This window comes from Aricia agestis, chromosome 20 (assembly GCF_905147365.1).
Source record: "Aricia agestis chromosome 20, ilAriAges1.1, whole genome shotgun sequence".
In the NCBI taxonomy this organism is placed as follows: domain Eukaryota; kingdom Metazoa; phylum Arthropoda; class Insecta; order Lepidoptera; family Lycaenidae; genus Aricia; species Aricia agestis.
Window position 1 is genome coordinate 14,288,934 of NC_056425.1, and position 27,305 is coordinate 14,316,238.

The 27,305-nt window shown below is 41.4% G+C and overlaps 2 protein-coding genes across 2 annotated transcripts; one reads left to right on the forward strand and one right to left on the reverse strand.

Annotated features, from left to right (window-relative positions):
* Positions 1–3,938: 3,938 nt before the first annotated feature.
* Positions 3,939–5,973, reverse strand: LOC121737265 (protein AATF). Its single transcript, XM_042128889.1, has 2 exons — positions 5,101–5,973; positions 3,939–4,862 (listed from the first exon to the last, which is right to left on the reverse strand). The coding sequence occupies exons 1-2, from the start codon at positions 5,880–5,882 to the stop codon at positions 3,965–3,967; spliced, it is 1,680 nt and encodes a 559-aa protein (XP_041984823.1). The 5' UTR covers positions 5,883–5,973; the 3' UTR covers positions 3,939–3,964.
* A 1,557-nt stretch (positions 5,974–7,530) lies between these two features.
* On the forward strand, positions 7,531–27,270 carry LOC121737039 (tafazzin). Its single transcript, XM_042128566.1, has 4 exons — positions 7,531–7,813; positions 13,134–13,259; positions 25,778–26,210; positions 26,311–27,270. Exons 1-4 carry the CDS (start codon positions 7,699–7,701, stop codon positions 26,510–26,512), a joined length of 876 nt encoding a protein of 291 aa, XP_041984500.1. The 5' UTR covers positions 7,531–7,698; the 3' UTR covers positions 26,513–27,270.
* The last annotated feature ends 35 nt before the right edge of the window (positions 27,271–27,305 follow it).

The following is a 27,305-nucleotide window of genomic DNA, read 5'->3' on the forward strand; positions in this document are numbered from 1 at the left end:
TTATAATTTTGTTATCATTTTTCATAACACTCTTTTATCTACTTGTCATTGTTTTCATGCAGCACCAATCACATACCTAACTAACCTTCACATTCATTCACGCAGTGTTCTTTCCGGTTATATTTACAGTATTGCAGGGTTTGATTTCCGTTGACTTTAATAGGTGTCTTTTAATTTTTTCCAGTAAATGTAGAAGTTCCACTTATGATAACATTTCCACATCTAGTTCACTGATTTTTGCACACACTGTAGCGCTTTTGTAGCAGTTTTTAGCACTTTACTATTTTTAGACACTTTTAAATATCGGAGCCGATGTAAACACAGGCACAGTTACGCCATCTCCATGGGATGCATCATGGATGCATCACAGATTACTAGTATAATATATGGATGCATGCAGGAAGTTGATTCCTATGCAATTGACAGACCAACGTTATTTGGTCGAATATGTCAATTCAATGTTAATTGTGATCTGTCAGCTGGGTTTGACGTAACGCAACCAAACTACTTAGGTCCCCGATTTGCATAGGAATCAACTTCTCTGATAGTACATATTATCTAATATCTATATTTTATTGGTAATGAAAATAATGTTCGTTTCGGCATAAACAGAGTCACTTTCTAACTAACATCTGGTCTTAACGTTAAAGCTCTTGTAAGTCAAAACAGAACTCTGCTTTTATGTTAGTTATAAAATCTACAAACTCCGATATAATATGGATATAATCATAAACTTATAATGCAATATTATAAGTTTATGGATATAACAGTCAAGTTGATCCCTTGCTACACTCTCGACCACTAATATGTTAATATGTGTTAATATGCACCAAACCCTAAGCACCTTTTTAACTGGATTAATGTAGATCATTATCGTACTTAAATGTGATTTCCTCAATTGAGCAGTCATCACCGAAAACAAGTCGCAGATAGGCGATAACCCGGCCGGGGGCGCCCGGGTCGGAAGATAGCGGCGGGAGGAAAAACACAATAATATTGTGACCCGCGGACATCGCCTACAGCTGTGTGGTGGCTGTGTGGCACGCCCCGAACACCGCTACCAAAGTTCAGACGGGCCCCGGTCGTAGTTGCATCTTAGCAGCTGTGAGCACAGAACACATAACCAGGCCACGTTCGAGGCCTCGCTCGGGGCGCTGGTAATGCTGAAGCCAGCATGAATCTCAAACTCAAACTCAAAATTTTTTATTCAGAATACATTTTTTCAAATATTCTCTGAACGTCGGGGCTACACAGATGCCTACCACCGGTTCGGGAACTAACTCGGCGAGAAGAACCGGCGTAAGAAACTCGCACGGGGCCATCTTTTTCTAAAAAGATGGAAAATTACAAAAAATATATTATAAAATAACAGTGTCATTATGACTAAATAAAATACAACGAGTGTACAATTATTATACATATTATAATAAAACAGCTCTGCAGGGGGCGACCTTATTCCCATGGTGTACTATCATTCATGAAATCAGTAACTTTATAGTACGCTTTGGTACACAAACGTTCTTTAACAACTTTTTTAAATCTATTAATTGAGAGATTTTGAACGATTTCTGGGATCTTATTATAAAGGCGTATACATTGACCTTTAAAAGAATTTTTGACTTTAGTAAGTCTAGTCACCGGAATTTCAAGCTTATGTTTATTACGAGTATTTCTCCCATGGGTATCACACTTTTTCGTGAATTGATATATATTCTTTTTAACATATAATACATTTGATAGGACATATTGAGAAGCAACAGTTAAGATTCCAGTTTCCTTAAATTTTTCTCTAAGTGAAGTATTACGGGCCAACTTGTAGATTGCCCGCACAGCTCGCTTCTGCAGCACAAAAATTGTATTTATATCTGCAGCATTGCCCCACAGCAAAATGCCGTAGGACATAATACTATGAAAGTAACTAAAATACACTAGACGTGCTGTTGTTTCATCTGAAAATTGTCAAATCTTACTTACTGCATATGCTGCTGAACTGAGTCTGTCGGCCAACCCAGCAATATGAGGGCCCCACTGAAGCTTGGAGTCTAGTGTAATACCTAAAAATACAGCTGTATCCACTAGCTCCATAACATCACCATTTAAAAGCACATTGGTTTCCGTTTGCCTTACATTGGGCAATTTGAATTTAATACATTTTGTTTTTTTACTATTAAGTAAAAGATTATTAACACTAAACCAATGTACAATCTTTGAGAGAGCATTATTTACTTCGTCATAACACGCATTAAGCCGTTTGATATTGAATCAATAAACATGTCGACTAATTTCATTTTATGTAAATTGTTCATTAGCCCCCGACTAAGAGGGGTGTTATAAGTTTGACGTGTCTGTGTGTGTGTCTGTCTGTGGCATCGTAGCATCCAAACGGGTGGACCGATTTTGATCTAGGTTTTTTTTTGTTTGAAAGCTGACACGATCGAGAGCGTTCTTAGCTATTGTTCATCATCATCACCCTGCTCATTGCTGGAAAATAACGGTTTATCTGAGTGGATTTCAACAATTAGCATTTTTTAGATTTTGGTGGAAATTTTTGTTCCCACCAAAACTAGAGATTAGGTGTTTAAGGGAAACTGGTACACCTAGCCGAGTTAGATTGTGACAGAATAAAGTGAATGGCGTATTTTTATGGTTAAGGGATCAATGGTATTTTACTAAAAACAACGTTTCGTCAATGACACCAAAATTGGTAAAATCTCCGCCACAGACCTAAACTGTGTCATAAAAACTTAAGAGCTTACCTGACTCTAAAAATGAAACATCGTCCTTCTCTCTTCACACTCACGCCCGTCTTTCATAAGCCAGGTGAAAAAGGACGGCGCGGAATCATCGCCGAGTTAGTTTTACTTGAATAAAAGACGAACTATAATGATTATGAAAAAAGTGTTTTGAGCAAATTTAGATTTTATCAATACCTTTTTAGATATTAAAAAATATTAAAGAAAAGACAGCAAACTTCGAAGATCCAAGCAAAAATGTGTCTAAAACAAGGTTTTTTGTAAAAAAGAAACTATCGAGCATTTTTTGAGTAATCGTGTTTTCGTCTTGAGCATTTAATCTTTATGAACTGAAGTTACTTGTGTCAAAAAATCAGTTTTCTAGACATTACAGATTTTGAGATCTAGGTTAATGTATGTAGTCAAGTTAGGGTCATATGGGCTCTTAACTACAGAACTTAGTACAATAAAATTCATATTATATTATCAAGAGTCAACTACATTAAACAACTACTTACATTTTAATTAACCTTAACCTAACAAAACTTGATACTGGATTGGATGTTGTTGTTAGCCGCAATTCCTACACCTTGTACTCTTTTAAACTCCCCAGTCCTCCATGGGACAGGCCTCGCTTAGTTTGGGGGACCACTTGTAAAAATGCTTGTAAACTTATTTATGGTCAATAAACTATTTGTATACTTAAGTAATTTGTAATAAGTAAATTAACTATTTAGTATTTACTTTAATTGTAGTAAATTACTATTTACTATTTATTTTAATTTTCTTACTCATTGTTTGGACTATGTATGTACCTATGCAGAAAATTGTAAAATTCGAAAGAAGTACGGTAAGTTATTATCTCATGGAAAACAAACCTTCTTACTAAAGATAATAATATCTTTAGTAAGGTTTGTTTTACATTCATTATACATTCAAGGTCATTATACATTTTCAAGATCCATTGTCCTTGTCTGTCTTACGAGTTTTCCAATATACCAGACTAGGATTGCTGAGGATTCCTCTTCCGCTTCCTCATAATCACTTCCTCAACAAACCTATACCAGACTAACGACAAGTAGAGATTGTATAGTTTTTCGCAGCGTAAATATTCTTATGAATAAAAGGGGATACAGTATGATAAAGTAAACAACACTAAAGAACACACCACCTCAGTGAGTAATAAATAACAAGGGAATATCGTAGTGTTAAGTATTTTATGTACATAAATATTAATTTACACGGAAGTCAACATTTAAGCCTACATTATTCTGCTCGAACATTTTACCGAACAGGGAGTGGTAGAGCTCGGTGGTGCTCTCCTCGTTCCACTTGGACGACTTCTCCGGGGCCATGTAGTTGACCAGCTTGTTGTGGACGACATACTTGATCTTGCGGCCTTTGGTGGCCTTGGTGTCCACCTTCCTCTTCATCTTGCTCCTCATCTGCTGCAGGGCGATCCACTGGCGGCTGAGCTGCACGGGGTCGGAGATGTCTGCCGACTTGCACTCGATGAGCTCCCGCAGCAGCTGGTGGTAGAAGTCGCTGTCGTCGAATATCTCCGGGATGTACTCGTCGTCATCCTTCCTGTCTTTTGTGACTGGATTTATCTCTTGCTCCTTACTTTCCACCTCCGGTTGCTCCTTTTTGTAGCCGATGATGTCGTACTCGGACCGCTTCAACTGTGTTCTTCTCAGCAGCTTCTGTCTATCGGAGAGGAGGTAGGATATCTGTTGAAGGATTGTGTTTGTCGGGGCATTTTTTATATTAGCCACTGTAGCTACTCGCGTTTTCTCATTCCATTTCTGAATAGTTGTATCTCGGAATGCTTTAAAGTTCTTGTAAGTTGATGCAATGTCAGATTCAAACTCTTCAAGTTTTCTTTTCTTTGTGTTTGTTTTGATTTTCTGTTTAACTTCAGTCTTCTCCTCGGGTTCATCTTCAGGTTCAGTGTCGGAGGGTATCTCCTCGTTGTCGGTGTCACTGGGTATCTCCTCATCGCTCTCGGTGCCCTTTGATGTATTTTTACCATTTGTTTCAGTTGCCATTGTATTTTTACCATTTTTATTGTTTGTTAGGTATTTAGTTTCCGGGAAATTCTTGAATAACAAATTTTGTAACTGCAGTAATCTGAAAAATTAACAAATAACAACACAACATTGACATCAACAAATTTTTACACAGTTTGCAAATTTAATAGGTTAGGTCGGGTTATTCACAACTAACAATAATAATCAAACTCCAGACATTGAAAAAGTTTTAGTTCTGGATATATCCATTTCCATTCATTATGGATATAAAAATTTTTAAGGCAAAAAGTTATCAAACGAATGGGCAAAAGTAATCAAAAATTACTGCGATAACTCACTTGTCTAAAGCAGTAGCCACATTACTTATTGTCGTGGTACAGCCTGCAGCAAACTCATTATAAGGTTTTAAGTCTCTGTACACATCGGCCATTGGCATCCTGTTAGCTGAGTTGATACAGCGCTGCATGTGTATCCTCATCTCTAGTAGTCCCTCCCACAGAAGCAGCTGGTTTCTGACGCAAGCGCCTTTTTTGGCTTCCTCCGAAACATTCTCCTTCTTAACATGTTCAAATTGCTCCTTGATCGGCTCCTCCATCTGACTGATGTCGTATCCCTCCCCGTCCTCGTCATCATCATCATCGGCGCTGTCGCCTTCATCATCGTTATCGTCATCCTCATCCTCGGAATCGTGTTCTATTTTCTTGTTTTGTGTAATGCTATAATCGAATGACTCGTTGTCGGAGGAGTCGCTTACGTTAGTTTTAGCGAATGATGTGTTTTGTAAGCGGTCGTCGTCACTCTGTTGGCTCTCGTCGCCGGATTGTATGTTTTCGTCGCCGCTGCTTTCTTCGGAGGAGTGAGCTAGTTCCTTACGCGATACTACTTTACCCTCGTATTTTTTGCTGATGTCACTCAAAAGATTTACATTTCTCTTGCGAAAATCACTGATAGTCGCTTCATCATCGCTCTCAGACAAGTTAAAATCTGCACGTGTTACGGTATTTGGTTTGGTGTTGAATATTTGATCGTCCTCGATGTCTGGCCGCGGTTTAATGGTTAGGGCATCTGCTATTTTGTCTGATAGCATTGGCTTATTTGTTTTCTTTTGCTTTACCTTCATTTTGCTCTAGTATCTTTAATTTTGAGTATTTTTTATTATTTAAGTATTTTTAAACATCGTGTCCTAAGTCCTTCCTCTTCTTCCTATTTTGACTGTTGACATTATTGACTTCATATTTTTTTACAATATTGTGGCAATATGGCTAATGAGAACAATGCAAAAAGGCGAAAAACACAAAATAGATTTTTGTACAGGCGAGAATGAAGAATCGAGATGGCACTGAGCGTGACAGTGACGTGACATGTCACGGCCAAATATTCTCTACAGCTCGACAAGGCTTTAAGCTTCTTCTTCTTCTTTTAAAATATGGCTCCTTGGTGAATCGCCAATGTCAGAGTGCGTTGACGAATAAGTGCTTTAAGCTTAAATACGACAGTATTTTATAAGTCTATGGTTTATATGAACGTGGGTGACATTGACGGGAGCGCTGCTGGTAAAAAAGAACTGTCAAACACATGACAAAAGTCAAAAATGACGTTTTTGTATGATATAAGCGTTTAGTTCCTTTTCTCGCAACGTTCATACATATAAAGCCTTGTCGAACTGTATGAATAATGATCTATTATATAAAATCGTATTAGCGAAGCCGCGTAAAACGACAGTTCTATGGAAGGTAAAGTATCGTAACTCATAGTCATGAGTCATGAGTCGTGACTCACCGGACTCACGTGACTCCACAGCAGGTCACCCGTCACAACTCACAAGTCACACTCACAGCCCACACTGTGTCCCTTCCCTTTGCCTTTAGATCGGTCTCGATTTTTTTAGCTTCCTACAAATAAGTTCTTTGCAAAATCTTTTGCAATATATAAAAAAAGTTATTGTCACTGTCACATGCTGTCATCAGTGAGTCAAGTCAATGTCAACTGACACCAGTGTTGCCAACTTAGTGGAATTTCCACTAGATCTGGTGGTTTAGACGTACCTTTACGCGGGAAAAATTTGGTTTTAGTGGCTAGTGGATTTCTTAGTGGATTATATTATTTAAGTTAGTGGTAGCTTCGACGTTAAGCCACTGGTTTTTTAATTATGTTTCTAACCCTTGAAGACGCACACTGGAAACTTAATGATATTATTATTATCTTTATTCGTTTTGCCGCATTCCAACGCTGATATAGAGCGATTATTTAGCATGATGAATGTTGTCAAGACTTAACAGAGAAACCGGATGAAGTTTGATTGCCTTTCTTTCGTGCAAGGTTAGCACGCGAATGCAAATGATGTAATAACAACATAATACCAAATACCGTATTACAAAAAGTAGAACTAATGAAATTTATTCTTCACAAACTGAACAAGTAAATGACAATGATTCCTCTAAAGACGTTCATCTTTACTTTATAGTTAAGTACCTACTTATACATAGGTACATAAGTAACTAATGTTTTCCTTTTTGTAGTAACAAAAATAATTATTTCATAATAATAATGACGTTGCTGTTGTATTATTTTCAAATTATATTCAGATAGGTTGTTGTTGTCTTTACGTTATTTAGTGGAATTCTGGTGGTTTGAGAGGCCATTTAGGTGATTTAGGTTTTAGAGGTATGGTGGTTTACGCTGCTGAATTTGGTGGGTTAGTAAAAAAAAAGTTGGCAACACTGACTGACACAACTGCCAATGTCACTAGCGAATTAGTTATTAGCAATCACCGAGTCGAAATCACAATTTTTATTTTATTTTACACTATCGGATCGCACATAATAAGAGTGTATGAACTTTTATACGTATTTTATGAATCATAATTAAAACGTACAAATCAAAATATAATAATGAATTTTTAATGTCGTTACGTGAGTATCCGTGCTGGTTTCACTATGGGCTACGACATCGGGTGGATCATTCCTCGCCTCCGGAACCCCGGGCGCCTGTGGAACTGCGCCAGCTCCATCACGGTGGCCGTGGTGGGGCTGTTCAGTAAGATCATCGTAGGTGAGTCCTCGCTAGTCGCCACCCTCGGGGTCGGCGGCCAGGTCGTCGGTATGAATATACATGATGGAAGTCTAGTGACTCGTGACGCGATCGCTGGGCTGCTTCAGCGAAACGCGAACTAGCTGCTTACGATGCATATCGTTTATATTCATAATACATCAGCTTGTTGTATCAATAGGTAATAATTATGCACTTGTTGCATTATTTTGTAGTATGCTGTTTGTTTTGTTCGGTTTGCATTATAAAAATTAAGTGCCAAATCATTCAATTGGATCTTAAATTTTAAAACAATGTGCATAAGATTAAATTTAATGTAAATTTCCTTTTAAAATATTAACTTACTATGTAGTTATCAAAATTAACCCTCACTTAATGTCTTTTGAATTTTGAAACAAAATAATATTTCTGGTAGACAAACTTCAGAGCACTGCAGTAGCTAGATTCTTATTGTAGAAGTAGTATTTTTTTAATCATAACACAAAGGATTCCTTTCTGAGTCATATTATGTTTTAGTACTGCTAATAATTTACCTTTTATATAATGTAAAATCGAGATCTACACAATGACAATATTTCCTCAAACTTCAGAATCATGTACAGTTAAAACAATTTTTATTTTATATATCAAAACTTTTCAAAGTAGATACAGAAATTAAATTTAGGTTTGATGATGATGATAGCCTCTTATTCTGCCTTCAAACTATAGGATGTCTTGAAGGTCAGTGTGCCTCTCGGCAAAGGCCTCCTCCAGCCTTTTCCACTCAGTTCTGTCTAGTGCTACTCTTCTCCAGTGGCATCGAAATTTAGGTTTAGCCTGTACCTAAAAATAAAACAAGAAAACTTTAGACATGGCATGGGTACTACAATAAATAGCTTGATGCATGTATATCCACAATTTTACGGTTTTGTGTCAAAGCATTAAGTAGTAAAATGTAACATGATGCATAAAATTGCAAGTAGCATGTTTGCATTCACGTTAATTACAATTTTATGGTTATGAAAATTTTACATTTTATAAAAAATATATTAAGGCTGCATATCACAAAATCAGATTTCATCATTCAACTGGAAAAATATTCACAATTATTAAAAAACAATCATTAACAATTGCTACCTTTTTATACAACTATTGAGCGAGTTAAACAATATTTAAAAAGAACCGAGGACAGTGCTTATTAATAACACTTCAATGTCATATTTGTTGGAGTTGTTTTTTTACACTGTGCTTCTAGAATATATAACTTTAATTATATCTTTAAATAAGCAGGAAAATAATTTTATATCAAAATAGAAAAAAAATATATTTAATTAAACAACAATTTTTTAGTTATTCATTTTAAATTACTAGTGTAATCAGACATCTCGTTTCATACTTCCTAAAGAGCATTCGTATTATTTAATATCCTTATCAGTAAGACACAACAGCAGTACACAATGTAGGCCATTGCCACCTGACCGCCGTCGGCTCGGTCATCCACATAGCGAGCACATCCTCACGTAGGCCGCTGCTGCTTGGCTTCTTTCATATTATACGCTGACTGTTTAAATGGTAAGGAGTTGTGTTCGTAGGCCGCGTGGTGGACGCGGGCGGGGAGCGGGGCGGGGCGCGGGGCGGCGGCGGCGCGGGCGCGGCGCGACGCGGTGAGAGACACACCGGGGCTCCCCCCGCACAGACTTACAGCGGCTGAATTCGGCTCTCCTTAGGTCTCTATCTTCGGAACTGTAATGTAATAGTTTGGACTGTAAACGAAATGTGTTATGGCTATCTGAATCAGTTATTGTATTCAATTCAGCCGCTGCCGACGTGTGTGCGGGTCGAGCCGCCGGCACCGCTCCTTCGGGGGTCGGGGTACAGCCAGCAGTCGTAGTAACTTCTGATCTTACGTAGCTACTTATTTTTCTATTTTGCAGATTTAGTACCGATTTCGAGTAAGATTTCATTGAGTTTACGATGGACGGAGGAGGCCCCTTGTCTCGGAAATGTAGCATCGATATGCCGGCTCTTGATATAGGCGAACGCGTTGGCCAACGCGTCTGCAGACGCGTTGGCAGTGCGCTTGCAACGGCGTTTGTGAGTAATCCACACATAGGAAGGTCGTTCAGTATGCTTTGGATCGCGCCAATGTGCGGACGGATTCAAAATGGATGTTGAGTCGCTAACAGCTGCAGCTGTATATTTATTCACAGCTTATAATTACTTTGTAAATGTGGACAAGAAAAAGTTTTAAAAGGGTATTCTCGAATTAAATAAGTAAAAGGCGAGAAAACGTAACAAACAAAGAAATAAACTCACTTTTACATATTTTATACCTAATATTAAAATAATTTAATTTTTTTATTACTTATTATTTATTATATATAAAAATTATTATCTACTTATTACTTATTATAATTATCATGATTAATAATTAATAATATATATTTATTATTTATTAAATATTTAATTTATTTTGTTCTTAGTATATTTTGTTGTTATAGCGACAACAGATATAGGTACATTATCTGCGAAAATTTCAGAAATCTAGCTAAGTATAGCGGTTCTTGAGATACAGCCTGGAGACAGACAGACGGACAGACAGATGGACAGACAGACAGACGGACAGACAGAAATGCAGACAGACGTTGAAGTCTTAGTAATAGGGTCCCGTTTTTACCCGTTGGGTACGGAACCCTAAAAACATCGTGAGGAAAATAGAATGTCCAATAACCTTATTTTTTTTTTTGCAACTTTTGATACGATTTTTGGTTCCACAGGCAGTTTTTACTCTGATAGGGTCTATACAGACGGACCGCATTTCAACTGCAATCCAACCGCAAATTGCAGTTCAAGTGCAGTTTGAATGCAGTTGACATGACTGCAATAAAACTGCAAACCAAATGCGCAGTAGGATTGCAGTTCAGTTGCAGTTGGCGTGCAGTCGTGTGAACCGCATACCGACTGCATCCAAACTGCACTGCTACTGATTCCATGCGCGGGAGAGTGGAGCGTGCGGGTGGGTGGGATAGTGCATTTTGGATGCAGTCGGTATGAAGTTCACACGACTGCAGTCAACTGCAATCCGACTGCGCGTTCGGTTTGCAGTTCTATTGCAGTCGTGTCAACTGCGTTCAAACTGCACTTCAACTGCAATTTGCGGTTGGATTGCAGTTGAAATGCGGTCCGTCTGTATAGACCCATAGGGCCCAATAAATTTAAATGTTTTCTCGATACTCATATTGTTCGCCATTTCGTCAAGTTAGATGTTAATTCGCCACAAGAAGGAAACGTGCACTCTTCATCGCCGCTCCGGGCGAACTGATCGCGCGGCCTATGTGTGGATGGAGCGCGAAGCTTGCGACAAATGTCCTTTGATCTTTTGCCGGCATTTCCGACGCGCGCGGCAAGCTCGCAGATGCGTCGGCCAACGTCTAAATACCTACGGCCAACGCGCGAACGCCCGTTCTACACATTGGACCAACGCGTCTGCAGACGCGTTGGCCAACGCGTTCGCCTATATCAAGAGCCGGCAATAGACACTGCGGCAACTCCGGTTCATTCCGACGTAACATAATGGAAATTGGGAGGGAAATAGGTCGGATCGTTGGGGAATGGCGGCGCGGCGTGAGGAATTCGTTAATATTATATTACACTGAATTAACGAACCTCGTAACATCACGCGAACGAGACGAATATTTGGAAATATATCATAGAGTTTCTAGCGTATTCTAGGATTCGCGCAAAAGTCAAGAAGCCATCGAAATCCCCGCTGTGTCGTGTTTTGACACCTTGAATGTTCGATTCTTGCAGTCGATTGTTTTAAGGAGGCTGAAATTGGCAGTAATATGAAAACCGTGTGGTCGGAAACCCATAATCATAATACATAAGGGATATGCTCGTTAGTGGCTGAAATCTCTACAATCTGCAGTTTCAGATCACTCGATACAAAACATCACCGACAATAGAAATTACACTAATGATATTTTAAATCGCATACAAATCACTGACAATATAATACCCTATACAATGAATAGTCCCTGTCCGATATCAGTCGTACACGTATCGTAACCTCTAAATTGCTTCTGATTAACCTGCAAGCTCAGCTATAAATATTTCAAATGCAGTTTCATGCAGTATACAAAAATTTAATTAACAACTGCTCATATTACAGGCCTCGCAGCATAAAAATACAGTAACACTATCCCATGCTTAGAAATTACTAAAAATATTTTAAAACTAAAATTAGTGTTTAAATGTTAATATATTATTTTAGTACTCTATTTTTTGTACACTATAGTGTACAAAAAATATAGTACTAAAACGAATATAAAATTATTTTATATGTAACCGTAGTTAATTTTATTTAACGATATGAATATCCTAATGAAGACAGTAATTTTAATAATTAAGTACATTAAATTATTGCAGATGTCCTTACAGTAACTTTATACGATCGTATATTTTATTTTAGAAGATAATTTTTATATTATGGTCCTTCTGGGAATAGGATGGCGTGGTATATAATAAGAGCGCGTTCGAATCCTGGCGATCGAATACTTAAATCTTCAAACAATATTATGTAATATGTTCCATTTCTGTATGATATTATATTATAGTCAAAACTGTGAAACGAGACACTTCCTAATGAAGTAATAAACGTCCCACAATTCACATCTCACAAGTCACAATTTTGACTACATGGCTCAAATAAAAGAGACATATAAGTATGAGGTGGTAGTAGTAAGAAAGAAACTGAAACTAACTTCATTCAAAATCGCTTCAGCCGTTTAAGTTGACGATTTCATATAAGCTATGGGCAAATTAAAGTGTATGCTGGAACCAATCTATGTACGAGTTTTGGAAGCATAAATCACTCTCCAGTCTCCTCTGTTGGCAAAATAGGAATCCCTTTTTTTACATAGGTCTTTTTAAATGATTCAGTGTTATAAAAGTTGACCAAACGTGTTACGCTATGGGTAATTCAAAGACAAAGACATGATGAATACTGACAATGAAATTTAATTTCTTAGCTTTAGTCATTTCTGAGAAAAATCAATATCGCTACAGCCTAATAATTATCAAAAGACTCAAGAGGTAACAAACCTACAGACTTTTGTACCATCGAGGAAGTTAATTTATAGTTAGTTGACGGACCTACGTCATTTAGTCGGATTATGTCTATTCAATGTTAGCTGTGATCAGTTGGACGGGTTTGACGTAACGCAACCAAATTACTTAGGTCCTCCATCTGCCTAGGAATCAACTTCTCTGCTAGTACTTATAATAGGCTCGAAGATTATGATGTCGTCGGGAAATAACAGTGTTGTGTGTGTATGTATTGCAGAGCTCCTGAACAAGACGACAGTGTACAACCGCGAGGCGCTGGTGCGCGCGGTGCGGCGGCCGCGCGGCGTGCCGCTCCTCACCGTCTCCAACCACCACTCCTGCTTCGACGACCCCGGCCTGTGGGGTCAGTACCACCACTGTTTACCACACATTAGTAGGACACATAGTCACATGACACAATACCACTCCGCACACGCACGCACGCTCACATGCACACTCGCACGCACGCACTTTGTTTCATCGTAGCGCCTAAACTACTGGTCTAATTTTTATAAGCGAGGTTTTAATAGATTTGCTTTTACAACAAGTAACAGGCTACCCGCTATGTAGTATACATTTTTGGTAGTTAGTTTTTAAAAAAATACGTCAAATACATAGGTTAAGAATAATAATTATTGTCATCTGAACTTGCCAAGTATTAATTTAAATGAAATAATCGTTTCATGTGCAATATACATACATATTGTAAATCTATATCTAACGCACTTTCTAATAGAATTGTGCCATCAATAATAAAATCATCGATAAGTAGAGTTACAGCAAACCGTGCTGCGTGGCACGAATTGGTGCGTGTATAATATTATTATGTAGTGCCTCGTCCGACTGTAGGTAACAAACATGAAACAATGCCTTTATAGATCGATAAGGATGTTTTGGCGCTTTGATCACATGGTGTTGGAGCGAATGCCAGGCATGTCAGCTCTATCAATATTATATTATACCAGGGTTAATTTAAGTTTCCACCACCTGCTATTAGATAAATATCTTTGAGTTTTGATGACATTGTCAGGATAATGTGAGTGTAAAGCAGGTGTCTCTAAAATGACAGTAGTACAGTATGGGGATTATGGTTGTGTATTCAACCCGGCAAATTAAGGCAGCTTGCATGTTAATGTTCACGAGTAGAGTCACATTAATCTTAAGTAGGGAGTAGTAAAGGCCAACTATTAATGTATAAATTAATTGTACGATGTAATATTCTAATTCCTAGATTATCATCATCCATTCACAGCTAGTACATGCAGTACATGCAGTGTGGTAGGTCCGAGCTAGGCTGACGCAAGCGGCCCGGTGCGAGTCCTAGTGCTCCACTACCAAACAGGTTGGCGCGGTTGACGAAACGCGATATTACCATACCTGATACCTGCCGCGTCTGCGTGTTACCCGAACCTGCAGCGCCACTGCCGCCAGTTCCGCGCCGCCACTTACAGCTTCATTAATGATGATCTTAAACTTTCGTATACAATTATAAGATCTATCAACTAAAACATTTCAGTCAGGGCCGCGGCCTATACGGACCTACTCATTTATAAATCCAGGGCTGGGAATCGTACATTTTCCAGAACAATAACACTATCGTAATCGGTTTTGCCGTTTAAGTGTGAATAGATAACAGACGGGCAACCTTAAGCATCTACATAAGTAACGAATAACGATGTCGCAACTCGCAGAGAGGAAAGAGCGCGAGGACCCAAAAGAATAAGATCATAAAGAATAGGCAACGTATTTTTTTCATATTAATAAAATTGTTCATTTAATTTATACTTTTTTTTATATGAAAGAAGGGGCAAACGGGTCACCTGATGAAAAGCAACTTCCGTCGCCCATGGACACTCGCAGTATCAGAAGAGCTGCAGGTGCGTTGCCGGCCTTTTAAGAGGGAATAGAATAATAGGGGAGGGTAGGGATGGGAAGGGAAGGGAATAGGGGAGGATAATATAACTCACTCACTCGGCGAAACACAACGCAAGCGCTGTATCACGCTGGTTTACTGTGAGAACGTGGTATTTATCCGGTCGAGCCGGCCCATTCGCGCCGAAGCATGGCTCTCCCACGTATAAAATTTTATCGTTTATACAAAACCACCAAACTTTATTACAGTTTATCGAGTTTAGCACTTGTTAACAATAGAAATGAGTAGCAAACAAAACTATTACTTAGATAAGTTGATAATAGCTGCTGTTCATTTACAGGTAATTATAATTTTAACTACTGGCTCCAGATGGTCTTAAACATAAAAGTACTATTGATATAAATAACATCAACGACAACATACAATTTACATTTTGTACTTTACTTTTAACTTGTCTAAAGTCTAAACATACAAATTAGCACAAACAGCACTTTTACTAGTACATGCAGTACCTATAATATGCTTAGTAGGTCACTTAAGTTACATAATATTTCATTAGGTAGCAGGTAGGTAGCATTTTCTAGTTTTAAACACACTTATATTTAGCCCTTATGTCAACTTTTTAACCGACTTCCAAAAAGGAGAAAGTCGGTTAAAGCGTGTAAAAAGTAGAGTAATAGGGCTAAATATTCAATTATTAAGTGTGTTTAAAACTACGAATAATAAAAACTAAGGAAGAGTAAACTTGTGTCAAAAAATTTGTTCAGATTGTACAAAATGTGACCCGAATACATGCATACTTACTTTATGCAACAAAAAGAGACCCGAATACATGCAAGAATTTTGTGTAAGTAATTATAGAAGTGACTATTATTGTCAACGGCTTTATTTTGTCAATTTGAATGTAGTGTTTCGTACCTATTGCCATAATATTATAAATTATTTTAGTGTACGAAAAGAACTTCAAATTCAAAACGATTGAAGTATGAGAGTTACGTTTCCTTAGTTTTTATTATTCGTAGGTTTAAAACTAGAAAATGCTACCCTCTACATAAAATATGAAATACTAGCTGTTGCCCGCGACTTCGTCCGCGTGGACTTCAGTTTATAGCGCGTGATGTCAACAACATTGGTGTCAAAAGCTTTTATAAAAAAAACCCTGGTACCCCTTAAATCAATACAGCTGTGCAGTGTGCACACAATAAGTACTTCATTTTTTATATTAAACTTTATATTTTATGCCAAATTTTAAACCTTATTTAGCCCCCCAATTACACAACTTTACCCATAAACTATTTATCATTGATAGGGTTAGCCCCAATTTCACCAATGTCTGTTAGTGTTAACAGCTTGTTAAAATGTCCTGTCTTCTCTTTCATTCATATGAAAAACGAAACAGCTAACGTGATACTAATTCGAGCATTAACTTTAACAGTCGTTGGTGAAATTTGGTCTTAAGGTTACGTCACTGCCTGCACAGATAAAGTACTGAGTTATTTGATACCGTAGAATAGATATAACAATCGAAAAAAATCGAGACTTAATGTAAGATGATACCACCTCTTATGCGCGATGTAGAAGACGCACGGCGCCATCTATTATGAATTTTTTGAACAAATGTACGATCCTTACAACCCCTTTTTCCAGTAAAAAAGTAGCCTATGTCCTTTCTCAGGCTTTAGACTATCTGTATACAAAATTTCATTACAATCGGTTCGGTAGTTTTGGCGTAAAAGCAAGACAGACAGACAGACAGAGATACTTTCGCATTTATAATATTAGTATGGATTATGTTACAACTTAAGAGGATACACCAGGGGCTAGAGAAATGAAAAAAAAGTACATGTAATATCTATAGCTGTCTCCCTTACCTCAAGCCTATACCGCAGAACGCGATAGAGACAACTGCAGAAAATGAACGATTCGCTGTCCCCTGATTCCTTTTCCAAAACTTAACCGATTTAAGTACTTTTTTCATTAAAGATTAAAGAAAGGCTTGAACTATGTTCCTATGTTTTATTTATTTTTTGTATAATCTAGCCAAATCTGTTTTCTGGATGTTTGAACACAACGGAAAAATGTAGCCTTTTTTTTGGGTTTTTGAACGTTAATAAGATATTTATTTAATAATTAAATGATGAAAAAAAGAAAACATAGGGACATTGCATTAGTGGCCGTAAATATTCAGGAAAAAAATTATAACTCTACTAGCATTATCCAGGGACGAAACAGGGGACAACGTTTGTATGGAAAAAAGGGCGGTGTGGACTCCTCTTAAGGCCCAGCGGGGCTAAAATGATCGCTTTGAAGAATCATGATATGAATCATAATATGATTTATTGTTCTAAAATCGCAAAATGCAGCTCTGCTGGCAATTCATTTCTGTATTTTTGTACGGATTTGACATTTGTCAGTTTGACAGTTTTGACAATTCATTTGCTGAATTGATTAAGAGGAATTGCTAAATGTGACCATTTTAGCCCCGCTGTAGTCCCTAAAATAAGCAGGTCGATGTCTGTCAGTACGAATATCGACGTTAAGGACATTAAAATAACATTCATATCAGCGCGCCTTGTACAGTGGCTGTTACGCGCTCGCCGCGTGCCTTGATAATAGAAAATAGAAGTAAAAACCTTTTGTTTTTAGTATTACACAAATCAAATATATCAAATCGTTTACCTTAGGTTACGACACATATACCTACTACATTTTTTGTTTTTTCTAGAAAGTGTGTAATTTAGCCATAAAATGATTTAATTATGAAAAACAGCGTTATAACAGTCATCTTTGAGATTTTTTTCTATCGAGCAGAATTTTTCAAACTGTGTACTGATATACGTTGTGTATAGGAAATTTTCTCAATTTTAAAACGGTACTTATTTTATATTTAGATAATGACATTTCCTTTAAGTACTAAAAACGTGTTTTAAAAAACCCATTTTACGTAGTTGCAACAACCACAGCGCCTTAAGTCACCTAATAAGCATGTTCTATGTTCGTCTGTATATATTTTTATTTAACTCGGAATCGGTAGAGAATTGTACTTGTGGGAATAAGCGTAGTGGCCCCAAAGGAAGATCTTCCGACCGAGCGAGGTGTTATGCCCGGTCAGGCCGGAGCCCAGGCCACATGATACATGTCAGCTGTCGTATATATACTGACGCGCTCAGAAAACTTCGATAGCGCGATATAGGAATGTTAGGTGAATTGTGGGTATCGCCACATCACTGTGCCACTCCCTGGCCATCATCGCCTCTGTAGAAATCGTGTCAGTAAATGTATGAATGTGCGAGTGTTAACAGCTTCGGACAACATTTGCGGGGGTCTAGTCGGTACGTACGTTCCGTTATTCGGGATAATAAATGCCCTGTAAATACTCAGCGAGCTGCAAGTGAGAACATCAACTAGTCCCTGAGTGGCGACCAGCGAGGCTCTCGTAGCATTGACGGAACTGCCGGATAGAGGGCAACCAACTTAATGAAATACAAACACGGCCGGCCTTCTAACCAAACTTCCACCAAATGTACTCGCGTACATTTTACTTTACTTTTGGAATGCTGACCGGCCATTCGGTTAAATGGAAGCACCGTAAATACCCCTTACACCTCTGATAATCGCCTCGTGACGCGCGGGTAATGCACCGCCCGCGCCGTGGTCAAAGGTCCGCTCCAGATACTATCAGCTGTGTCGCGGCCTTCGCATTGACCCCGTCACTTGCATGACGCTGCGTAATCGTCATAGACACGTGGTATCGATGTCACGAAACCCTAAAATAGTAGAGCGTTGTTGATGTCGATTGTTCGCGTTTTGCGGGTTGGTCCGGTTTTTTTTTTTATTAAATAAGGGGGCAAACGAGCAAACGGGTCACCTGATGGTAAGCAACTACCGTCGCCCATGGACACTCGCAACATCAGAAGAGCTGGAGGTGCGTTGCCGGCCTTTTAAGAGGGAATACGCTCTTTTCTTGAAGGTTTGCAGGTCGTATCGGTCCGGAAATACTGCTGGTGACAGTTCATTCCAGAGTTTTACAGTGCGCGGCAGAAAGTTACGCGAAAAACGCACTTTGGAATACTGCCACTCATCAAGGTGATGAGGATGGTATGTTTTTCGCGTGGGACGATAGCGAAAAGTTGCAGGTGGTATGATTCCGAACAATTCCTCAGAGCACTCCCCGTGATACAACCGATAGAGGATGCAGAGTGAAGCTACATCTCGGCGTAATTCCAGGGGGTCCAAGCTGTTTGAAACACTATGGCAGTCAACAATTCGAGCAGCCCTTCGTTGGATACGATCCAGAGGGAGCAGGGGCGTCAAAATACCATTTTGACGCCCCTGCCCAGAGATGAGAACAATATTCCATATGAGGCCGAACCTGCGCCTTGTAGAGTTGTAGGCGTTGGTCCGGACTGAAGTACTGTCTCGCTCTGTTAAGAACACCAAGCTTCTTCGAGGCTAATTTGGCCTTACCCTCAAGATAATATCGGAACTGGACTTCGCTCGATATGTTGACGCCAAGTATCTCAATGCTAGGGGAGATGGTTAAAGATGTGCCCTCGAAACGAGGATAAACGACCATTGGTGACTTTTTAGTGGTTAACGGGCAGACTTGTATCTTGGTGGGGTTGAATTGGACTAAGTTACGTCTACCCCATTCAGAGACCTTCTCCAATGAATTCTCAACCTTAGACACAAGTTCGTTTCGACTCTCAGTGACATTTTGCCGAGAAATACTAGGGGAGCCGGTATATACAGCATCACCTGTACTATCATCCGCATAGCAATGAATGCCGTTGGTTTGTAATATGTCATTGATATGCAGTATGAATAGAGTAGGCGTAAGCACACAGCCCTGAGTGACACCAGCATTAACAGACTGAGTTTCCGAGCATTCGCCGTCAACTACGACCTTTATGCTTCTGTCTGCTAAGAAACTAGTGACCCACTTACATAATTTCTCGGGCAGCCCGTATGATGGAAGCTTTGATAGCAGCGCTTTATGCCAAACCCGATCAAAGGCCTTCGCAATGTCCAAACTAACAGCCAATGCCTCTCCCTTCGACTCAATTGCCTGAGCCCAACGGTGAGTCAAGTATGCCTAAAGATCACCAGCCGAGCGACCCTTACGGAACCCGTATTTTTGTCGCTTAGCAATCCCTGGCCGTCCAAGTATCGAAGAAGCTGGCTATTGATAATGGATTCCACTCGACTTTTGGATATCAAGGGAACAGAGGGCTTTTCGCACTGAGCGCTGATGAAACCGAATATCCGACATGATGCTCGTGCATCGCGGTATGGTCGGCGGTTTCTGCCCCCCGTCATCCAGGGTCGAGTTTGACGCAAAGAGCTTGCCCAGAAGATCGACTTTGTCCTTTGCGTCCTGGGCCAACGATCCATTTCCTACGTGTAGGGATGGTAGGGTTGGCTTGCAGAAATTTCCTTCAATAGCTTTGGTCAGAGGCCAGAATGCACGGGTTCCCGAGGGGAGGCACTCAAGTCTCTTGCCAATTCTATTGACGTGCTGTTGCTTTGCCCGAGTAATCTCTTTCTTGAGGGACCTAGAGGCAAGGTTGTACTCCTTTTTATATGTGCTGGTATTTCAATCCCGAGCAGACACTGCGTTGGCCAAGGACTGGTAAGCCTCCTGCTTCCGGCGAGAAGCTTTTTTGGGGGATGAACCAAACCAGGGACGAAATCTGCCGCCAGTTGGCACTACAGAAGTCGGAATGAAAAGTTCCATCCCCTGCATCACCACATCGGCAACAGAGTTGGCAGTGTTGTCGGGATCATCCGGCGAGAAGCACACATGCCCCCAAGGATAGGATGCAAAAAACGACCGCATCCCATCCCAGTCTGCTGACTTGTAGTGCCACACACGACGGTATTAGGACGGTATACTCCTAACAAGGCAATGATCCGATGAACCAAGTGGTGCGGTTACGGATATTTGGTAGCCGTCAGGATTTGAAGTCAGTAGGAGGTCCAACAAGGAAGGATTCTGACCATCCACATCTGGGATTCGCGTAGGCGTAGTAACCAGTTGTGTCAAGTCGTTCGCAAGGGCAAAGTTGCAGACAGATCTCCCCGCATGATCAGTTTTACTGGAATTGAGCCAGTCGGCGTGGTGGGCATTAAAGTCGCCAAGTATTATGATCTCTGCGGATGGGATCTGCTGCTGCACAAAATCTGAAACAGCTTGCAGGTGCTCCAAGAGTCGGTCCGTCTCCGGGTCACCACTATGGGACCTATATAGGCACGCATAGACGCGAGGGTGGTCGTCGCAATCTATGCGGAGCCATAAGTTTGATAGGTCCATGACCTCAAGATTGCTGAGGCGGCGAGAGCTGATATCATCTCTGATATACACACACTCCAGCTTTGGGTAGAAAGGAGTGCTCGAGGTAATACCCTGGGTGGGAAAGGTATGATGTGTCACTCGGAGATGATATCTGCGTCTCGGTTAAAAAGAGCAAAGCCGGCTTTGCCGTCTCAAGGTGGTAATGGACGGTATTAAGGATGGAGTGTAATCCCCTGATATTACAAAAGTCCATGTTTAATATCGAGGGGGGTGCCTTTGTGTGTTTGCTCTTGCCCCGAGCAGATTGGAGCGCAGTTTTGCCCTCCCCAGAATACGAGGGGCAGCCTGGACGTCCACGTTCAGTTCCAGGAGTTCCTGAGCATGGACGTCCAGAGAGGGATTCTCCAACGCAGTTGGTACCCTCCTGGGGTAACAAATTGTTTTTCAACTGCGGCATTTCGAGGGTGGTAGGGAATTGGGCCTCCGGTAAACTCACTCACTCGGCGAAACACAGCGCAAGCGCTGTTTCACGCCGGTTTTCTGTGAGAACGTGGTATTTCTCCGTTCGAGCCGGCCCATTCGTGCCAAATCATGGCTCTCCTTAGTATAAATATACCTTTTAATATCACAGAAATAAACCTTACTCCTGCTGCGGAACCCTTCATGGCTCTCCCACGAATTCTCTTCTCTTCCTTCCAATTTCCTTGTCGGGTTACTTATAGCTGCTCTTTGAAAATATGTATTATCTTATCAAGCATGAAGCATGGTCGTTTGAGGTCGTGCATCAATCAAGGTATACGACAGTCCGGAGGCGTGCCGCGTGCCGCACGACGCTCATGATGTAACGTCGTGTCGCGTTCATCAATTTACGACCAAATTGTCCACAAGTAGAACGACTTGATGTTATGAGTATCCACAAAACCACTTCACTTCGCTGGACGTTTGCGCCGTGTACCAGGAATTTCCAAGGCTTACAACGGGATATGTATTTAAATGGGTACTACGAAATACATAGAGTTATGTTGGACTCCCCGGAGTTGACTGCTCAGCGTTTTACCAACTGATAACTCCACCACCTTCGTAGCCAGAAAAACTGTCCAGCTAAGTCGTTTGGCCCCGCTACTTAATGTCTTAAGGCTTGAAGCTATAATGCAAATTCTAAAACTAAATGGTCCATGTGACATTGAGGCTGGAGCTTTCGGTCGTCGTTACGCTAGTAAGGCTATTGACCGCAGACCGCTACAAAAAAAATTTCCCTCAGACAAAGAAAACCGATGAGTATTCCGTGTAATCATGCGATTATATATTATTATCGCGATAGCGGTGACGACTCATCGTAAATCGCGACTGACGATTGGGGAAACGCCGTCAGATATTACTTACTTAAATTGTACTAAATACACAATACAGTCCGTCCGCTTAGCGCATAGAAATTTGTACGGCGAGCTTAGTCTCATGCGCACGAAGATATCGCTATGGTGCTCCAATCGCGTACCCGTGGAATGTGCAGGCAACTCGTGGAAATGTAGTTTTTGACACTCTCGTATTGCGCGAGTTACTAGTCAGGGTGGCGATCCACATCGATGTAGGCTCCGTCCGTGTGCAGTTCGCTCGCTATCGTACTGTATGCGTTACGACTTCGGTGTCCCTACACGTCAAACATTATTTACGTATTCATGGTTACCTACTCAAGAACAAAACGCTATTCCCATGGGCGTACCCAGGTTCTGGGCCAGGGGGGGCAAATTAGATTTTTCATAAGCTAGGTGTTTATAAAGAAAAAAAAATTAGTTCTAAAAATATTGTATTGCAAACAAATGGCAAAAATTCGTTTTCTTAATTTTTAATTTTTATAGATAAAAGTACTAGATAATATACTTAGTAGTTAGTAGGGACGTCAACATGATCCACGGGGGGCAGCTGCCCCCCCCCCCCCCCCCCCCCTTAGAATTAGGAATTTTACAGAAACCGTACATTTTCCCATGAAAAATAGCTTCACGTGGTCTACTCTATATATGTATGCCAAATATTGTCATAAAAATTGCTCCAGTAGTTCGTGAGATAAACCCTTTCTAATATTTGCCCCGTTTTTCCCACATTTTCCTGAGTGTCTTCGGTCGTATTAGTCGTAGCGTGATAATATATAGCCTTACTCGATAAATGAGCTATGTAACACTGAAATTAGAAATAAGTTTTTAAATCGGATTTGTAGTTCCTGAGATGAGCGCGTTCAAGCAAACATACTCTTCAGGTTTATAATATTTTAAGTAAAGATTTTTTTAAATTATCGCTTGACAAACTCGAGTCTCGATCTAAAAGACTATGAAAAGTACCAATAACAGGCTCATAATCATGGGACGGTGCATGGTATAATATGGTAGTGATGATGATGATGATGAATGTAATTTGCATAGTAGCATATGCTTTCCGTTCTTAAAACAACGCTGAAACTCCAAACTTGTATCTATAAAGAATCAGGAGTTCTCTCAGCACCTTCCGAACCATGGTATACCAGGTATACCTCGGTGCAAAATCTTACTTGTTGGTAGCATATGCTTAGAATACTTTTCACGAAACCGAAGTCACCACATGTTTTCCTATAAATTTTGAGGAGTTCCCTCGATTACTTATGGATCCTACATCAGATCACCACTTTTGTGAATATAATACCAAATTGGGATGACATCCTATATACCAAAAGAAAAATTGAAAATCGGTTAACAAACGGCGAAGTAATCGTTGAACATAAGAAAACGAACATAACACCTCCCCCATTTTGAAAGTCGGTTAAAATTGTAGCCTATGTGTTATTCTGATGTATAAGCTATATTATTGTAAAGTGTCATCAAAATCCGTACAGTAGTTTTTGCGTGAAAGAGTAACAAACATCCATACATCCACACATCCATACATCTATACATCCAAACAAACTTTCGCCTTTATAATATTAGTAGGATATTGAATAGTCGACGTTAACGAACATAGCCTTGGTTTAATGATACGTAATTATCGTCCGTAATAACATAAGTAACACGGCTGTGAATTACGCGAGGACGAGCTAAGACTAAAAGTATGTGACGGATTGACCCTTAATCAAATTAAGCAATTGCCTAGGGCATCACGTCTGAAGAAAGATGAAAAACATCCGTCCTTAGGGCATCACGTCTCACTCTCACGTCTGACCAACTGAGGGTGCCCCAGAAGGACAAAAAACATTCGTCCTTAGGGCATCACGTCTCACGTTTCCAAAAAACCTGTAACCTGTTTTTAGGTGGTGAAAGCTTAAAGGCCGATTCTAGTTTACATGCGGATAAGGGGGGTGGGGGTACACAGGCATGGATTGCTTAGGGCATCAAGTAGTTTTAATCCGTCACTGCTAAAAGTAGGAACTTAGAATCTCTCCTATACAAATTGATAAGAAACTGCATGATGACTTTCAAATACATTTATTCTACAATATTATACAGTGGTACACTTTCGGGCAGAGATTCCTCTTACAATTGTTCTTCCGTCAAAATTCGCATCATACTGCGCTCTTGGGGTATTTATACACAATTTTTACCCGTCAACCCCCACACCAAGTGAAGCGAACGTAGCCTTGGGATTGCACGTTGTCAGTGTGGCCAGATTTAAATATTAAAACTACCATCTAATTTAGTCAAAAATAGTTAAGTTACAATAATTTAGTATTTTAAAAACAATAAACTAAGTACTGAATTACGTAAATCATAACAAAATGCACGTGTAAAATAACCTCGAAACGGTCTGTAGGACACGCCAAATTCCTGCTACGTAGGTAATTATATTATTTTAAAATGACTCAAACTTACCTCAACATTAATGGATATAATTTATGATATTAATTGGTCATGATTACGTATTTATGAAAAAAAATAATTAGCATACAATAGACCCACATTTTTTGCGCCCCACGTCGACAAGTAGATCGTAGCGTATTTGTTTCAGATACAGAGATATCGACAGATTAAGATATTTGTGTACAAAACGTACTGCGCGCGGCCTGCGACGTCGCACGCGAACCGACCGCCTTATCTTTTTTTTTTATTATTTTATTAAATAAGGGGGCAAACGAGCAAACGGGTCACCTGATGGAAAGCAACTTCCGTCGCCCATGGACACTCACAGCATCAGAAGAGCTGCAGGTGCGTTGCCGGCCTTTTTAGAGGGAATAGGGTAATAGGGGAGGGTAGGGTAGGGAAGGGAATAGGGGAGGGTAGGGAAGGGAATAGGGGATCGGGCCTCCGGTAAACTCACTCACTCGGCGAAACACAGCGCAAGCGCTGTTTCACGCCGGTTTTCTGTGAGAACGTGGTATTTCTCCGGTCGAGCCGGCCCATTCGTGCCGAAGCATGGCTCTCCCACGTATATCTCTTCCTCCGAGTTTTATCAGGCCGGTATCGGTGGTCGGCCGCCTCCCGTCCCATTGTATAGAGAAACGTCTAGTAATCATGATAACATTCGCTGATACCCTGCATCTGAACTCTGAAGACGTGCTGTAGCGGTCACTCCATGAAATTTTCTCTCAAACGATTTCTTTACCTGGAATCGTCAGTCAGTGAAGTTTGAACTGAAAGACTTGATGATCAATGAACACTGAGCGAAGACATTCATCAGTTATCATTTATCACTCACCGTGACAACGTCATTCTAGTGCCACAAGGACTTTGTTAACTGAACGGGTGTACTGTTGCAGGCGTGCTGGACGCGGGCACGCTGGTGCGGCGCGCGCGCATGCGCTGGGCGCTGGCGGCGCACGACATCTGCTTCACGAACGCGGTGCACTCGGCGTTCTTCGCTCTGGGCAAGTGCGTGCCCGTGGTGCGCGGCGCCGGCGTCTACCAGCCCGCCATGGACTTCTGCGTGGAGCGGCTGCGGCTCGGCGAGTGGGTGCACATCTTCCCCGAGGGCCGCGTCAACGTGGACAAGGAGCACATCCGCTTCAAGTGGGGCGTGGGGCGGCTGGTGGCGGACGCGGCGGCGCGCGGCCCCGCCCCGCTCGTGCTGCCCGTCTGGCACGAGGGCATGGACCGCGTGCTGCCCAACGTCGAGCCCTACCGCCTGCGCCTGCGCAACCACATCGCGCTCCACGTCGGCGAGCCCATCGCGCTCAGTCCGCTGCTCGACAAGTGAGTGCGTTTTGATCTCTATCATATTATTTACGTTTTATTAAACCGGGTTTGTATGGTGCTCGAGCAGTCACCGCTGACTCATCCGCTCTCGTTGCAGGCTGCGGAGCGTCAACGCGTCGGAGGAGGAGACGCGGCGCGCCATCACAGAGCGCGTGCAGGAGGAGCTGCTGCGGCTGCGGGAGCGCACGCTGGCGCTGCTGCGAGACTGCAACGGCGCCGCCCCGCCCCCCGCGCCGCCCCCCGACCCGCCCCGCGCCAACGGCCACGCCCGCAAGGCGGAGGCGGAGCGCGACGCGTGAACTCTCCGCGAACCGAGCGACGCGAGCGCCGCCCGCTAGTCCCCGAACGTCCCGCGCTCGCGTCCGCCGCGTTTTTGATGTTTTATATATTTTATAGGAGGTGTTCGGTTTGTACATAGTAGTTATGTAATTAGCAAATTGATGTCGTTCCCGCGAGGCGAGATCCTCGCCCGCGTGTCGCGGTGTGCTCGTGCCGGGAGCCGACGGACTCGAACCGATACTGTGTTGTGGTGCCACGGCGCTCGCCCGCGTCCCCGCCTGATGCGGCGCGTAGATGCGGCGGAACATGAGTCCCCCCCCTCGACTGTCGAGTATCGTAGCAGTTATTCCGAAGCAATACGTCGCTAGACAGTGTAGACGAAAGCTACTTTTTTAAAACATTTTCACTTATTATATAAGCGAAAGTATACATGTCTCGAAGTACATGTGATGAGGTATCGTTTGCGTGCGCGCCCGCCGGCGGCGTGCGGCGGCGGGCGGCGCGCGGCGGCAGGCGGTCGGCCTCGCGCGCTCGCTGTTGTGATGTCGTCTGTGAGCCGATGATGTTAAATCTCTATTCAGTAGCTGTTGGTGTTAGTTCGCCTGCCCGGCTCCCGAGTCCCGCGTGGCCGTGACGTCACCGCGGACGTGTCGTGTGACGTCACGCGGCCGCGTCCTCGCGTCCCGCACTCGCTAGTCACTGTCCGCGTAGAATGAACGTAATCATGGCTTTGTACAACTTATAGTTTTTGTATTGAATATTTTGTAACGTGTTATATCAGTCCGCTCGCGGACGCTAAACCGGTCCCGGAGT